Raw genomic sequence first — 14,065 nt, 5'->3', positions numbered from 1 at the left:
ATTTATCAGGCTTTGTGAAGCTCCATCTGGACAAAAAAGGTCTTTATTCAACTTGTTTTACATGCAGTGGTTCTCCCCAGGAGCTGCAGGCAGACCTTGAGGTGTAAAATTGGTGGAGTTCACCTTTAAATCCAGAGGGAGGCAGCATTGTAGGAATGGGCCCCACAGTAGCTTTGGCTGGGATTAGCCACCCATTTGGAAAGGTCAAAGGTTTGAGCTAGTGTCCAAATAAACAGCAGTGAATCCCTGTTGGTGGTGGAACTAACGCTAAGACAACAGTCCAAAGGCAAACAAAACCAATCCCGCCTTACCTCCCCTCAAATAAACACACATTCCACTGCTTTCCTGTCAAACTTTGAATTTAGAGAGTAACAGTATAAATACCACCACTGCCTTAGGCTTTGTAGGCTTGTCACGATCTCTGTAAATCATGGAGGCTTGAGACACCATGCAGTGTCAGAGGCAAACGAAACAGAGCACATCTCTGGTTCTTTGAGAGAATAAGGTTAAACAGAGACATGAGGGACAATATTTACTATCATACAGATGCTGAAAAGAGCTCCTATGGCTCCCAGGAGTAAAAGGGGATGACGTTAAATCTGGGAATGTGACCTCTTTATGGTTCCTTGGTGGCTGTGGATGCTCTAACGACCACGCTCGTGACACACAGACTGCCCGTCTCACCTTTAGCTCACCGTAGGCGTCGACACATTCGTCATCTCAGCTATGTAGCGACGCACGACCCCTGAGTAAGGTCAGGTCAGAGAAAAGGTGGAGCCCTGAACTTTCCCCCTTCTCAGAGGCCAGCCCACAAGATGGCCGCTTCTTCACCACAACAAAGGGCTGAAATGTCAGTACGGATTGAAATCTGGGAAACCCCCCGTATCTATTTTCCCTCTCGCTTCCCCACAGTGACATTCTGGTGTGCGGCAGCTCTCTTGCCTTGCTCATCTTCTTGCAGCGTTGGTCGTTGTCACTAGCTCTGTCATTACCCGGCCACCCGTATGCGTAAAAAAGACCTCATCCTTCCAGCTGTGCTCATCACCGCGCTTTTTAATTGCAGGTTTGACTGACTCAAAATGGCGATGAGGCTTTGGCCAGCTGCTCGGATGACAAATAACACTAATTACAGATGACAGTCATTAGAACCAGTTTTGGATCATCAACACACAGGCAAGCAAAAATGTTAGGTATATTTAAAGAGCTGTAAAAAAAAAAAAAAAAAACCCATATGATGGAGGATCCAAGAGGTGGCCCAGTCAAGTAAACCCGATGAAACGTCTTGGAAATTCTTTGGCAAGGTCTTAACATTAGTCGGTTTGTAGCAGACAAAATTTCAATTCAGTATTTAATCTTCAGTTTCCCTCAACTTAAGTTATTCCAAGCATGGATTTGGAAACAATGAAAATGCACATGAGGGAGTCTCTGACCATTTGCTTTTCTTTCCATTGGATGTTCCACCAGTCCAGTCGGGACTTCTGATCCATAGTGTATTTGAAAAGCTGTGCAGGGTTTGCTTGTCTTGCTACTGTATGTGTTAAGTCTGGTGTTGAGGGTGCACATGGACATCAAAAGGACGAGGACACGCGAGGCTAAGAGGTGTTGCAAACAGGCTGGGTCACTGTCAGCTCTGACATCAAGAGTACAAGTGGCAGTCCAAAGTTCACTCGCCATGATTGCTATGCTGAATCTTGAAGATCCAGGATGAAGCATATAGAAAAATGGATGTGCTGTTGTGGTGACTGTGATTATGGGCAAACTGTCACCTCTAATAAACCATATCACAACTGCAGGAAAAGAAGGATAAAATGAAAAGATGGTATGGAAAACATAAGAAACAAATTACCACATTAGATAGTGAATGGTGTTCCCCTCAAACCAGCACGACCAAAAGTGATCTAAATATATTCTATTTGTAGATTTTTTCAGAACTATTCAGCATGTTCTTTTATTTATTTATTTTATTTTATTTTATTTGTATTTTAGAGTTGAATAGATAGTGACTACCCCTGACATGAGATCACTTTGGGTCCATTTCTTTTCTCTGCCGCTACATATATATATATAGACTGTATATAAAGATGGAGGATGCATCTCCATTTACATCCACTGTATGAATATGAAGCCAAAATATTCCAAATATAGCTGCTGCCATCTTGTGCTGTTGACGTCATTTGGAGCCAGAGTCTGTGGGGTAGCAATCTCTGCTGAGTTCAGGCCCATACACCTGTCGGACCAATTGCAAGCAACATCACTGATCGCAAGCACACCGATTGGCACATACAATCATGACCTCAAACCCCCATTTATAGCATCAAATAATGAACTGAAACCACCCGTACCAGGAAAACCAACAATTAAACATACATCTAAAATGTCAGTAACCATCTTTGGGAAAAAATTATTTGGTGTATACTTTGATCGTTTAGTTTGGCCCATGTCCCATCTGTTAACATGGAGGGGGCGAGGCTTATAACCAATACTGTAGCCAGTCACGGGGTGACTGAGATGTTTTGGCTAAGCGGCAGCCCTCAAGGAGAATTGAAGCCAATATGGAAACGTCACAAACTACTCTTCATCTAACGGCCAACTGAGGCTGGCTCCAGAAGTCAGTCAATCCCCATAGACTTCCATGTTAAAATGCCCAACTTTACAGCAGAAATAAACATGTTTACAACCTGGGACAAAAGACAGTTTTGGTCTCTAAAGCTGATTTCAATATTCATGATAAATGTACAGGGGGTGAGTTTTTCTATAACTCACCCATTTACATTTTATTAAGACCCAAAGTTATGCATATTTAAGGGCAGAGATGCTTGATTGACGAGCTGTCTGTGAAATGTTGCTGCAGTCTTTGAGTCAGATCCACCCCTCGTTCCTCCACAGCTCTTTCATCTCATCCCAAAATGGTCACTTCTTGCTCCATAGAGATAAAATGGACACTGTCAAAATGCTGAACTCGAAGCCTCAAAACAGCAGTCCACATACCAATTAGTGGCATCGCGGTAGCTATGTCCATTATTTATACAGTCTATGGTTCTGGCTTTAATTTTGAGGAGCTGTCATGTCATCATGTTTATATACAGTCTATGGCTGTACACTTGCCAGCATGTGTTCTGATGAATGCACTGCATGGTCTTCGTCAGTGCGTGGAACTTGCCCGGTTGTCATGGAGATGGACTTGATGAAGATCATGTGATTTGATCAAAGGCTTGAAAAAACAGCTAGTAAGTGGACCTTGAGTTGGATTTTTTTGTGAAAAAAAACCCAAACAAAACTAATGGTTGTACAAGTGATCAAAGGTTGATAGGCAACTGCCTTTTATTTTATTTCATGTCTTTGTTTGCTCCTCATAAACATGCCGTAGCAGCACTGTTTGATTGATGTTTTTACATTAAAGATGAGGTTGCATGGTTTGGCATAAAAGCCCTGTCATTGTTTGTAAGTGGCTTTTGTTTGTTTTGAACCCTGCCACTAGGGGGTTCATCAGACGGCCCAAACCACTGTACTGTATGTTGACAATGTTTGAATAATGCATAGCCTCTCTATAAGCCTCAAACTGTGCGGTGGTACATTGTTGCACGTTGTGTCCCCTCTTCATATTTAAATGTGCTCTGTTGTGATACTTTATACTTTGGGGAGGAGCCTGGGAACATGTCTAGTTTTTTCATTGAGGGTTAATCATGCACATTTAATGAAGTGTGAACTCATACTTGTGTCTTTTTATTAATTGAAACTGCAATCTCATTTTTCCCACAGTCCAAACAACTAACCAGTTCTCAGCTTTGTGGTTGCTTTGAGTAAATAATTCAATTTTGGCTTGTATGAAGTTGAAGTGAGTTAACACTGCATCCTGAGAAGTTCTCACGTGAATTAAATGTGAGTAAGTAATAGCTGGCTCCTGAAGTGGTGTGACCCACTGACCTCTGCTGACCCTGGTGGTCATCACCGGTGCTAACAAAGAGCAAAGGAGGATGGGAATGTTGGCATGTCACCCCACAAACATACCCAGAAACCCCCCGTCTCCTCCACAGCCTGTAGACGAATCAGGTTTCACAGCTGAATGTGAGCAGGACTCCTGCATAGGCGTAGATTTGGGGTGGTATGCAGGGGACACATCCTCCTCAAGATTTAGAACATGTGCATGTATCTCCCACAATAAGAACATGAAAACATCAGAGGACTTTAATTTTCATAAAATTTCCCAACACATTCTCACCCCGACCTCGTCACATATTGAGGTTTGGTCATGGACTTTCCACATCCACATACGACGTGCAAGGTACCCTGGGTGCGTTGGTTGTTGACGCTCTGGGACACTGTCAAATTCTGCCTGTTACATGCATTGTCTTCTTTCAAGATACACTTCTGTTTTCACAGGAAATTTAACATTTATATACAGTCTCTTTCAAAATAAGCGCACTACGTCAGTACGACACCACAAATTGACTTTTTTTTCCTTCAACAACAAAAGCACCTGGTTAGGTTTGGGAAAAAGGACAGGGTTTGGCTTTAGAATCTTACCGGATCCGAACACTGCCTTTTTTTGTTGGTTTCTGACACTGCAAGTCACTGCCCAAGCGTCGGATTTCGATGACTTTGGAGTGAGACCAGGCTCAATTTACACCATAAACTGATTCAGAAAAGGCATAAAGTGGTGCATAAGAATTCACCAAAAAGCAGGAAATAAAGTGGTTGATGCTCAAAATGTTCTTATTCCTGCCTTATGGCTGGTTTGAGGCAAACTATTAAGCCAGCAGTTATTTATCATGAAAGTGTGCTCTCTCAGCAATACGGGGCAAGATGTCAGTGAAGTGATTCTTTAATGACTGACCTGATTCACTGAGTATCTGGCAAAGATAAATGTAGCATGCCATAGAAAAATTAATGACCACGTTAATGAGTCTTGTTTGTGTATTTGTTTATTTGTGAATATGGTAAATGCCTCGAAAACATTTCCCTGTCAAGATGACAACTCTTCCAACTTGCCCTTCATCTGAACTGGTTAGGAAAGCTGTAATTATCGTTTGGCTAACATCAGTGACGCTAAAGTTAGATATTTTCCAACTCTGTGGACACAGAGATGTAATAATCACTGCTACCCTCGCTTCAGCCTGTACCCTTCTTAGCCACCCTGTTGTAAAAGTCCCAGATAATGCCAGTGGAGAAATACGGGGAGGATGGGGAAGGCTGATTTATCCAGAAATGGAACAGATGACGGAAACAGGGAATGACGCAGTTTATATAATGTTGTCCACAGCAGTTGGTCTACACTTTGTGTGTGTGTGTGTGTGTGTGTGTGTGCATGTGTCAGATGAGACCAGATGGACAAAAGACAATGCCAGAAAAGAAGATGTGCTATAAGGCCCAGAGCCAAGGGCCGAAGTACACACATAAAGAATAATGCAGTACAGACACATTCCCATAGATATTCCCCAAAACCTGCTCAGCTAAAGGCTGTGTGTGTGTGTGTGTGTGTGTGTGTGTGTGTGTTGTGCACGTCTAATAATGCTCAGTGTTGATTATTTGTCCACATGTTATCACTTTATTTATTTATTTATTATCCTAATTGATTTTTTTTTTAACACAACCCAGACACAATACTAGTTGAAACAGCAAAATGTGCAACAAAAACCTTTATGGTTTGGATAGTTTGTAATAGACACCTTAATTACCCATCATGCCCCACAGAGGATTTAAATGGAAGCATCTGCACAAACATTAATATATATCACAGGCCTTGATCTCATCCATGTTTTTTTTTTTAAATGACAGTGATCCAAAACAAAAACAAAAACATAACACTGACTGCATCCACATGGCAACAACATCAGATTAAAGATAGTTTCTCAATATGACACAAATAAAAAAATGAAAGTGTTTTTTTCTATCTCCTGACGGCACCACAGACATGTTATCTGCATCACTCATGAAGGAAAAAGTCAGCATCCCACACCCTATACTCCTAGCAGGACTTCTTTTACAACCACTTTCCTGTCCAGCTCCACTCCCCCAGCTTCCAGAGTCCACAAGAAACCCCCGATGAGCCATGTGATAAAGATTTTGGAGGTGAGACAATGACATCCACAGTAGCATTCGGTCGTTTAATAAAGAAGATTCACAGTGAGCTTCAAGGGAGTGGAAAATGGAGGGATTTTTCAGATTTTTCCCTTCCTTTTCCTTGGATACTGTAAGCAGAAGGGTATGAAGCAGATTTGGGCACTCTGGGTGATTTCACATTTTCTTTCTCTTCACAGGGTCAGTGACTGCAACACCAGGAGCAGAGTGGGGTCAAGCTGTTCTCTCAAGGATGCTTTAACAGGTATATGGGGATGATAACCTCTCCTGTAGCTCAGTTTGAGAGTCTTAGCGTCTCTCAGGGATATATAACCACCCGAGGTTGAGAGGAATCTAGACAGACTGAGAGGAGAAGCTTTATGACTGGAAGCGATTGATTGAAGTCCTCAGACAAGTTTAGTATATCTTAAAATTAATATCAAACTCTCTTCTCCATCAGCAAATATTGCTGCTGGATCAGACAGAATTCAGTCAGTGAATGTATAGAATCGTGTCTGCCCACCCTCTCCAAAGAAATAAAGAAAAAAAAAATAGGCACAAGCCCTGAGGCCTGATGATAATGCAGCGGGGCTCTCCTGTGCAGGATCAAAGTCTTAGGGACCCTGATTAAATGATGGAATGAAGGAAAGGCAGAGTGGAGCTGAAGAAAAAGGCCAGAACCTTTGCTAATTCCTTTTCATCCAGGCAGCCTTGACAGCCGAGGCTCTGCCAGGTTCCTCTGAGAAGCATCTCTCTCTCTCTCTCTCTCTCTCTCTCTCTCTCTCTCTGCACTGTGTGAGGGTTTTGTCCGTTTAGGAAATGCATCAGGATTGCTCTGTTAGTTTAGCTGTCAATATGTCTGCACACACCAGTGCCAAAGACAGTTCATCCATGTGCAGTGCATAAGACAAATAAAGTGGTTTTCTTGAAATTACCATATCTAATAACCTCTGTGCCTTATGCATTCAGCACCTGTTTCTGTGCATTACACAGCAAAGATATACTGATCTGAAAATATTGAAACTAACTGAGCAAGTGCAGCATAAAAGTCACAATAATTTGTGGAATATTCCAGTGTTAAATGATTTTTTTATTCCAATTTAATAGCAAATCATAATTTTATTATTTCCTACAGTAAGCTGTTTCTTTGTTAAAAATGTTTTATTACTAAATATGCTTTGTTCTGGACATGAACAGCATGTCATTTCTTGTAATATGACCAATATGTCAAGGAATTGTCATTTAATTTAATAACAGTAATCATTATGTGCACCTAATTTGCACAGGTGTAGATTTAGGGGGGACACGGGGGACACATCCCCTCAAAATTTAGAACATGTGCATTTGTATCCTCCAGTAAAAACATGAAAGAAGCAGCACTTTTGTCAAAGTTACAGACATTTAACCATATTGATGCAGAAAAGGCACAAACTAGTGCATTAAAAACTCACCAGACTGCAGGAAATTAAATGTTTGATGCTCAGAAGGACCCCTAAATCCCCTGTTTCACGTGTGTCCCCTACCAAATGTTGAAACGAAACCTATGTGCTTGCTCACTTGATTTATTTTTCCAAATAATCTTCCACAACACACAATGAGAGAAAGACAGGGAAAGATCAATACTTGAGGTGTATTTGAAGTCTGAGTCATGCTGTATGTATGCCATGGTGGCGGCCGAGACAGCTGACTTTCAGCTTTGCCAACACACACGCACACATACACACAGAGGAAGTTCAGCCATACCGACATCAGCCTCCAAAGTGGTATAAGGATAACCTTGGGATTTTTTTTTTTTTTTTTTTTTTTACTGAACCAGACGAACACAGAATACTGTTTGAGGCACACAGAGTGTAAACCTTTACTTTATTCCCTTTTTACTGCAAATTAAAGTTTTGTAGCTTTTTCCGTCTGATTTTACGGGAAACATCTGGATCTCTCGCACCGCTGGAGCAGTGGCCCCCGGGTGATTCTGTGCTGCTCAGCTGTGAGGGCCCGGGATAATGAGCAGGTATCAAACAGGCTCCTATGGATAAGCCGGCCTAGGTAGAAAGGGCTGTCCAACAGCATCCGAGACCACCATGCCAAACGTTCCGACATGTTACTATAGAATATTAGAAGAAGTCTGAAGAAAGAATTTTGCCTTTTATGACTCAAAGAGTGACTGTAGGAATATTTAATTAGAATTAAGAAGGAAATGTGTGTATGATCCACCCGGCTTCTCTGGTTTGTCACTGCAGGGCCCGATGCAGGGAGGGCCATGTCATGAACCAGCATGATTAGAATTAGTCACAGAGATCACAGTGTCACACACTTCTCTGTGACACATAAATCACTCAATTTAAAAACCATGGTCATGAAATTAATAAAGCTGATTCTCCTTTTATGTCCCTCCCATGCAGCCACACTGCTGAACACCAAGGTAAATTTAAAAAAGCAATGCACTCATGCTTTGCTCTCAGATCACCCATCAATTTAATCACTTCAGACGAGGGAGAGCACTTTAACACAAAGTAGGCACTACAAATGTGGAAGCTCAGTGTGTGAAACGTCCATATATACATTCATGTGACACAGAGTGTGTGTTACCTCTAATAAATAAGTGGATAATGTGGGTTTGGTGCATCAGCTGCAGAAGGGGAAAGCCACTGTGCTTGCAGGTGTTTCCCCTTTAAACCGCACTGACCTTGAGAAAATCAGACAGACTGGCAATAAATACTCTAAAATTTCTCAGAAAGCTCAGCCTGTGGAAAACAATAGTGATTTTACAGCAGCAGCATTGTGCTATGTGGCATTGTTTATCACCTGAATACTTTTATTTTGTAATGCAGTTTTCCACCTGGGGAAAGTGTGTCATCTAATGGATTGTTGCATCTTAAATGTTATATAGATTAAGTTAAAATAACAGGAATGTTTGTTTTGTTGGAGATAAAGTGTGACTTGGGGGTTAGGATTCCAGCAGCAGAGCCACAGTGCAAAGTTTGGCTGAAACAGCACCAGAGTCAGCCTGCCATTTACACCAGTAGCCCCGCGTTAACAATGAGGTCCTTTCAGTGTTTAGATCGCATCTAACCACGTCTGGGAAAACGAGATGTAAACAATTTTAATGTTTTAAGAGTAAGCTGGGGGAGATTCAAAGGAATTTCTTCAGTCCCTCTATTTCCTGGCTTTTTTTTTTTCCTTTTTTTTTTTTTTTTGAAAGCTGCAGGCCGAGAGTTATTGTCCTTATCTGCGGTCATTGGGGCTCCCTGCTCGTTAAAGAGCCCAAAGGCGTCGACATTTGAAATGATTACTCGTTATTTAAGCGGACAAGCATTTTATATGGCTGAGTTTGAAACTGGCTCGAATTTCCTCCACTGTTAATGAAGCTGTATTTTTTTATGGTCCCTTTTTTTTTTAAGTCGGCGTTTTCTTTCCATCACAAGAGGAGGGGAGAGAGAAGGGGGGAGTTCTCACACCCAGCAGCAATGAAAAAAAAGTGTTGTTGTGGTGTTGGTCTTTTTTTTCTACCCTCACATCTAGCAGCCACATGAGGAACCTGAACCACAGGCTGCTCTAAATAACTGATTTTGCATTGTCATCATCATTCACCAGAATCTTGCATGAATTTTATTTTAATGGAATTTATTCAGCCCAACATGCTGTGATGTCATAGCTTAAAATCCACAGCTGGAATAATAATAATAAAAAAATAATCAACCAGATTTCGTTCAAAAATATGTGTTTTAATAAATAAGCAAAAAAACAAAAAAATGTACATTGGACGGAGTTTGGAGACTTGCTAAAGAAAGTCGGTGAAATAAATCCATGCAGCGAATGACTCTAAATTGCATTGGTCCCTTTTTACAGGCTATAGGCGCACTTACACAGGTATGTACAATATGCATTCATTTATATATATTTATACTTTGGTTTAAAGTCTTTGAAAAACAAAATATATATCCTTCTTTAAAAAGAAAACACGGTTAAAGGATGGCTTTGTGGAAGCACAGGCCGAGCTACTCGCTATAACATGTCTGGCCTATACACATTGCAGGTCTGTCTCTCCCCTCTCTGCCACAAACAGCTCCAGACAGTCAGAAGCAGTGTGATGAATCTGCATCCACACACACACACACACACACACACACACACACACACACATGCTCCCCAAGAGTTTGTAGTTGTGGGTCACATTACGTCTCTCCGCCATGCCTTTGAGGTCGATGGGTTCTTCAATAATCCCTTTAGTCTTCATACTTTGTAGAAGTAAACAGTCTGTGATGGAGGGACAGAGATGAAAAATCATTATTGCAATAGAAATGCAAACTAACTGGATGCATGACAATTATTGATTTCAGCTTTTTTTTTTATCTCCCACTGCGGATATATCTGATGTTTTATTAAACAGGCACTGGCTCTCTAAGCATGTGGGAAGTCATTAATGAATCAATTATTAGCCACTGAGCTGAGTAAAACCATATGGCAACAGAAAAGCAGGAACATTTTGTATTTGAATGAAGTCCTGCAGCTGCAGAGAAATGCACTTTTTTTTTTTTTTTTTTTTTTTTTTTTTTTAAAAACACACCTTCACTGGCTTTTAGTGTGAAACACCTGAGTAAATTCACGCGTTTTCATTTCGCTGTGGATTAACGAACAGTCCTAAAACAATAAAATCTAACTCCTCGGAGCAACATTAAGCCCAGAGTCATTATAGAAATATATCAGCAGGATCACGATTTGTAAAGGCTATTTTTACAGGCCTAATGCGTGTTTATGATATTAATGTTGCCCATTTTAATTTACGCATGCAAGAAAATGAATATTATATTTGCACCAGGAGGACAGAGTATTTAATGTGTGTGTGTGCCACATATTTTGAAAAAGAAACTGCACTTTTCCATGCTTTGTTATTTTCTTTAACATTCCGGAGGTCAATTAAACTCAGAAAAAAACCTTCAAATTTACTGTGCGTACACAAATCACTGTAATGATGCTTATTCGTCTCCCCCAAGGCACCAGGGTTGGTTTTTAAGACAACAAAGCCTCGCTGATGGGCGGTCTGCTAACTACATGTCAGGCCCGTAAGAACTAAACAAACCCGGCTCCTAGTTATTTTAACCCAGTGATGTTTAATGTCAGCTGCGTTGTGCTCCTTATTCACACCATCTTATAAGAAGCAGCCTTAAATTAACATAGCCTACCAGTGCCTTTATTTTGGAAGAGTGTGTCAATTCATAAAAGGCAAGATGTATGGTTTGGTTATGATGTCATAATTTAGGAGACTGTTCTTATATTTCTGTTAAAAGGCACGTTTAGTTCACTGATATCACACCAGTGAGGAGGTGCAGACATCAGCTTGAGGAAAAAGTTTCCCCTCAGCTGTCAGGTCTGTTGTGATGACGGTGCCTGAGCGGCTCTTAACTTCTTCTCTGGGGTTACTGCATCACTGACACGCGCTCTCACGACAAGAGCGAACCCGCCTGCAAATCTGCGAAATAACGTGACCAAAAATCCCGACTGCTTGTTAATGCGGGCCTCTCTTTTTATTGTCTTGCACTGACTTGAACTTTCATGTCCAGTCGAGCTGCCCATTCCTGCGGTTTCCACACAGGAAAGCGGTCTATTGTAGATATAAATTACCCGTGGTGGCACTACAGCTGCGTTTGGTGCGGCACAGTCCCTCTTTTTTACCCCACTCATTATGAAATGCTGTTAAGAGGGACTGAATAAGGGGTTAACTGTAAAAACTGGCTGATTTAATGCTTTTCTGGTCAAAAATAGCCCAGACTTGCCCTTTTTGGTCAGCGAGGCATATTCTTCATTTGGCCTGGTATGTGAAAATGATCCAAAACTATTATTTGTATTAATCCGCCTACTTCCTCGCGCCTAATCCTTTTCTCAAAATGTTCCTTTGTCCAGAGTTATGGTTTGGAAGCTTGTGGGGATATATCGACATGTAATCTGATGGAGCAGGTAGTTGTGTGTGGGTCGCCCAGGCTCTTGCGCGCAGCAGCATCCGGATGCAGACGCAGAGTCAGGCGCTGGAGAGATGCTGAGGCCTCGGTGTGAAATCTGTCATACACGTTCGAAGCGCGCGCAGCACAGGCACAGCTTTAGAACATGTGAATTTTAATTTTGGTGCCCAGCTGATGTTTTGGTAATGATCTCAACATCTGGACACACCTGTTGCTCGCTGCGTATTGTGTGCATTAAAATGTGGGTTGTAAATGTCATCCTCCTAATCCAAGACACGTGGCCGAATCACCAAAACACAACTCACATTTTACAGAAAATTAAAGCAGGAAAGGGGATGAATTTGGGAGGATATTTCAAAGCATGCAGTTTTTGTCAGCCTACATCACCATACTGTTCTTTAATTGATTAATATCTCTTTGTTTATGTCAGTAATTTTCTTATTTAGCCTCTTTATTTATTCAGCATCCTCCAATAATTAATACAACCTTATTTCCGTCGAGATCTGTTACTTCTCAGGCTGCAGGTGATGTAAATGCAGGATTTTTTTGTTTCAGTTTGTGTTACCCACCGCTTTGGCATTGTAAGTGAAGGTCTCCGGCTGCTAGTGAGATGCTGACATAGACCAAGCGCCCTCCATCCTCCACACGGAGAACGCGTAACTGAGTCTTTCGTGCGCAACGTAGCTGCAGCTGGACATCTTGTTGTCCATCTCGTCGCTCTGCAGCACCTGACACAGAAAATCAATGTATCTGGAGGCGAGCTTCAGCGTCTGTATCTTGCTGAGTTTGTCCGACGGCAGCGTGGGGATGATTTTGCGCAAAGACGCAAAGGCCTCGTTCAGAGACTGAGTCCGTTGCCTCTCCCGCACGTTGGCGAGGACCCGCTGGTTCTGCAGCTCCTCGTACGACTGGTTGCTGCTCGGACTCGGCTTTTTCCCCCGTTTCACCGGCCCCGGGCTGCTGCCGCTGCTGTCCTCGCTGGACTTTTTGCTGTGTCTCCTCTTCCTCGCGAAGCGTTTCTGCTGTCTGTCCAGCTCCTCCTCGCTGGTCACCAGACTATCCACAGGGGAGACCGGAGAACTGGAGCCCTCTTCCATTTCTTTCTTGAAGAAATGCAGGGATAGAGCGGAAAAAACGCTGTCCACCTTTGAAGCCGTGGTTACAAAAATGTGTAGATATCCGTAAAGATGAGGGGAATAATTTCAGGACGCGTCGCTCTCTGCGCCTCTTGCGTTAGAAGAGACTGGTTTTAAACTGGAGGTTGGCACGCTTCTCCTCACGCAGGAAGTTTTTTCCTTAAATTTTTTTGGAAACTTTATCCTGGTTTCAGATGCTAAATAGTTTTGAGAGTGGAAGGGGAGGGGTTTTGGGGTTGGAGGGGGAGCCAGTGTGCGTCCTGGTCCGCTAATAAGCAGGAGGGACCAGTCATGGTTTCATGTGTCTGACGTGACTGAAACAAGGCTCTTTATTTACTGTCAGAAGCAGCGCGAATCTGTTTGGTTTTTCCTATTTTGCGCGCGATCAAACTGCTTTTTTGGTCTTTTTTTATTTATGTATTTTTTGTTTGTTTTTTACTGAAATGTTAAATTGAACCACAGTGAATCATATTATGAATTATGGGTTAAATTATGACACATAATGCTGATTACGCGTGTGTTACGCATCTCCTACAATCATTTTATCTATCTTAAAATGCTTCTGATCATCTTTATTACTGTATATGGTTTAGATTATGGAGATATTTTTAAGGATTAAAATCATTATTCCCCCAAAACAAATATCTCAAAATCTCTAAAACATAATGAAAGCTGAGGGGAAGTCTGATGTCTATAAAATTACCGAATCAACTGCTGTGAAAATGTGTTAAGGTTGTGCCATTGGGCCTTTTCTATTTGGTCAAACCATGCGCAGTAAATTCTATGTATCCCTCTTCAGTGTGGAGTATGCGCTCTGTGGAGGGCGATTTACGCACAAATTCGTTGGGCTTGACGAAATCTATCCGCTTGATCTTTAATCGAATCAAGTCGGTACGCTCTCACAGTTCCTATAATGTG

The 14,065-nt window shown here is 41.8% G+C and overlaps 1 protein-coding gene across 1 annotated transcript; it reads right to left on the bottom strand.

Annotated features, from left to right (window-relative positions):
• Positions 1-9,758: 9,758 nt before the first annotated feature.
• twist2 lies at positions 9,759-13,316 on the bottom strand. Its single transcript, XM_050049756.1, has 2 exons — positions 12,581-13,316; positions 9,759-10,311 (listed from the first exon to the last, which is right to left on the bottom strand). Exon 1 carries the CDS (start codon positions 13,106-13,108, stop codon positions 12,614-12,616), a length of 495 nt encoding a protein of 164 aa, XP_049905713.1. The 5' UTR covers positions 13,109-13,316; the 3' UTR covers positions 9,759-10,311; positions 12,581-12,613.
• Positions 13,317-14,065: the final 749 nt, after the last annotated feature.

The sequence above is a fragment of the Epinephelus moara genome, chromosome 7, assembly GCF_006386435.1.
Source record: "Epinephelus moara isolate mb chromosome 7, YSFRI_EMoa_1.0, whole genome shotgun sequence".
Lineage (NCBI taxonomy): Eukaryota > Metazoa > Chordata > Actinopteri > Perciformes > Serranidae > Epinephelus > Epinephelus moara.
This window is presented reverse-complemented; position numbering and strand designations above follow the sequence as displayed.